Source organism: Triplophysa dalaica, chromosome 23, assembly GCF_015846415.1.
Source record: "Triplophysa dalaica isolate WHDGS20190420 chromosome 23, ASM1584641v1, whole genome shotgun sequence".
Lineage (NCBI taxonomy): Eukaryota > Metazoa > Chordata > Actinopteri > Cypriniformes > Nemacheilidae > Triplophysa > Triplophysa dalaica.
In genome coordinates, this window is record NC_079564.1 from 18,189,389 (window position 1) to 18,192,734 (window position 3,346).

Here is a 3,346-nt window from a genome sequence, read left to right on the forward strand (position 1 = left end):
ATCTTCCTCACTGATGTGTGTGTCAGGTGTCTAACTTTTTGTATGAGACTTTATCACTGTGTGAACACAAGGTCACCCACACAATTATTGTCATCATCAACTCTGCAGTCAAAACTCATACAGTAATAATGTCCTGCATCTTCAGTCTGAACTCCACTGATGCTCAGATTGAAATCTGTACCATCTTGTTCTCCATCTCCACTGAATCTATCTGGAGTGTTTTCATAACGCTCATTTACTAATTTAATGAGGAGTTTAGGAGCTTCTCCAGGTTTCTGCTGATACCAAGATAAACCCCAGCCATCTATTGCAGGATTAGTTGTACACTTTATATTTACATTTTGACCCTCAGAAACAGGTTCAACTTTACTCTGAGTTACAGTAACTCCTCTGGATTCTGTTGAGAAGAAAACAGATTGACTTAAAAATAACATTAAAAGTAACAAATAATGAATCAACAAATAAACATTAAAGATTAAATTCTGTTACCTTGAACAAAAACAGCAAGAATCCACATGAAGGTGATGATGAAGAGATTCATTTTGTGTGTTTGTTGTGTGTTTTGTGTTGTAAAGTGAGAAACTCAGAGACAGTTAAACACACTGATGTGCTGAAGCATGAGCTGATCATGCAAAACACTCCACGTCATTTACAAAACACACCTACTAAACTTATAAAGTCCAAACTGTAATGAAGAGTTTGTTCAATACAAACATAAACAAACAAACATTTATGTTCATCACTGGTGGAGAGTAAAGAACACTCCATGTCACAAAACACTCCTACTAACGTTGTAAAGTTAAAGCTTCTTTTCTTTTTAAGGGAACCCAGTGTATAGAGAGCTGTATGGCTTGTAGTAATATGTTGTAATAGCCTTACACTAGCATTTGTTGTTAGAAACACATCAAATATTTTATTTTATTTAAAAAATAACTAAATGTAATACTCATCTTAACCTAAGGAGGCCGCCATGTTCTTTTTCGATGACAGAAAATTTTTGCACGCATGCGCAGGCAGCCAAACTGAACACAGACACACAAATCAGTTCTTAGTAAATATAACGTGCAAATGCTACTGTGACTCACAACATGAAGGCAGAAAATATGTGCAATCTTTATTTCATTTGGATGAGAACATAAAATAATAAACAGTTTTTTTTTAATTGCTAAGTAACATCCCTTTGACTGATCTGTAGGCTCATTTTCAAAACTCTAAACACATTTAGCACAACATCCGTATGATGTGACCATACCATTAACTCAATTTATGTTTATGCTTATATGTTCTTTTCACACAAGTTTACCCAATACCAAAATTATGGATCTTTCTTATCTTTTTTACAAATGCTTAATAACAGCATGACAAAAATGAAGACCTAATGTTCCAACCCATAATTATAGTAAAATAACTCTTCTTTTTCTTTTGCAACAACAGCAGTTTACTGTAAAAGACCTGATAATAATTTCTAATTATCGTTCTACTGATGATTCCTTCACTACAGTGGTGTTCAAAATTATTCAACCCCCACTGAAATTGATTGTTTTGGTCGGTTTGACATTGATTATCATTCAGGCATCCTGCTTACAATTAAATCAAAGAGGCACGTGTAGGTCAGACAAATATAACATAACATTTATAATAAAATAACCACAAATGTCTTTTCTGAGCTCACATCATTATCAGTTTTATTCAACCCCAAAGTGACATTCAATCTTAGTACTTAGTACAACATCCTTTTACAGTTATAACAGACATAGCGTTGATCCATGGGCCCAAACAGTTCTAATTTTGTTTCATCAGTCCACAGAACACTATCCCAAAACTTCTGTGGTTTGTCCACATGACTTTTGGCATACTGCAGTCGACTCTTCTTATTCTTTGGGGACATCAAGGGGGTGCGCCTGGGAGTTCTGGCATGGAGGCCTTCATTACACAGGGTGCTCCGTATTGTCTGAGCAGAAACTTCAGTACCCACATCTGACAAATCTTTTCTCAGTTCCTCAGCAGTCACACGGGGACTTTTCTCCACTCTACGCTTCAGGTAGCGCACAGCTGTCGAAGTCAGCATCTTCTTTCTGCCACGACCAGGTAGCGTTTCAACAGTGCCCTTTGCCTTGAATTTGCGAATGATGCTTCCTATGGTGTCTCTTGGTATGTTTAACATCTTTGCAATCTTCTTATAGCCATTGCCCTTCCTGTGAAGAGTAATCACCTGTTCTCTTGTCTTCCTGGACCATTCTCTTGACCTCACCATGTTTGTAACCACACCAGTAAATGTCTAGAAGGAGCTGAGTATCACAGTCATTTTAAAGCTGCCTAATTGGTGCTTATTAGGCTTTATTGCTGCTCCCTGATATCCACAGGTGTTTTCAATACCTGATTGAAAACTCTTCATTGAACCTCTGTTCTTCAGAGTGGTAGTCTTTAAGGGGTTGAATAATTATGTCAATGAAGAATTCACAAAAGAAACATTTACTACTGTATTACAAAACTAATTGATGTCATTTTAGTTGCATATGGTTCTTTAAGAAGTCCTTGTAGGATTTCATTCTGAATACAATTACAAATGTACACTAAATTCCCTAAAACCATTTACAGCATTGGGGGTTGAATAATTTTGAACACAACTGTATGTTGTGTTCAGTGAGTTTTTTGAAAGTTTGAAACTTTCTGTTTTCATGGTGATATTGAGAGCGTTTTGGCTTGGCAGCATGAAATTAGACTTTTTCATCATATGTATATATCAGAATCTCAGAACAACATCAATAGTAGCACATCCTGGAATCATTTACTGGGCTCTATACAATTTACTTTAAACTTACAGTATAATTACAGTACACACTTTATTAAAAGAAAAATTTCTATATTCTGTATCCAGGAAACTGCAGCACGCAGTGTTAAAAAAATCCATAGAAAACAGTAAAAGGTATGGTAGCAAAGTTTATAGACATTTCCGTAAAATTGTTTCACTGAATTACATGAAATAAACTGTAAAAAGACACAATTTTCATTATAGCACGGTTGATAATTGCTCATTAAACGGTGTAAAAACAGATAAATTATATAAAATTACATGACAGTTTTTCTAAATTGTTTAAAAACTATTTTTGAAAGGATGCCTCGTATTCTCAAAATGGTAAACACAAATCCATATAATCTCACCCAATTCCCCGAACATCCTCTTTTCAGGTCAAAATCAAGCTCTCTTCTCAAAACCACTCAAACTTGCTGAAAAACAATGGTTATCACAAAATAATCATGGTTTTGACAACCATGGTTTTGAAAACGTCTTGGTTACGTATGTAACCTCAGTTCCCTTTCTGTCGGTCTCTCGATGTTGTGTCGA

General features: G+C 35.4%; 1 gene segment (V, D, J or C); it reads right to left on the minus strand.

Annotated features, from left to right (window-relative positions):
* LOC130413298 (probable non-functional immunoglobulin kappa variable 6D-41) lies at window positions 1-541 on the minus strand. The segment is given in 2 exon segments: window positions 1-397; window positions 490-541. Coding segments are annotated over 2 exon segments (396 nt in total).
* Between the last annotated feature and the right edge of the window lie 2,805 nt (window positions 542-3,346).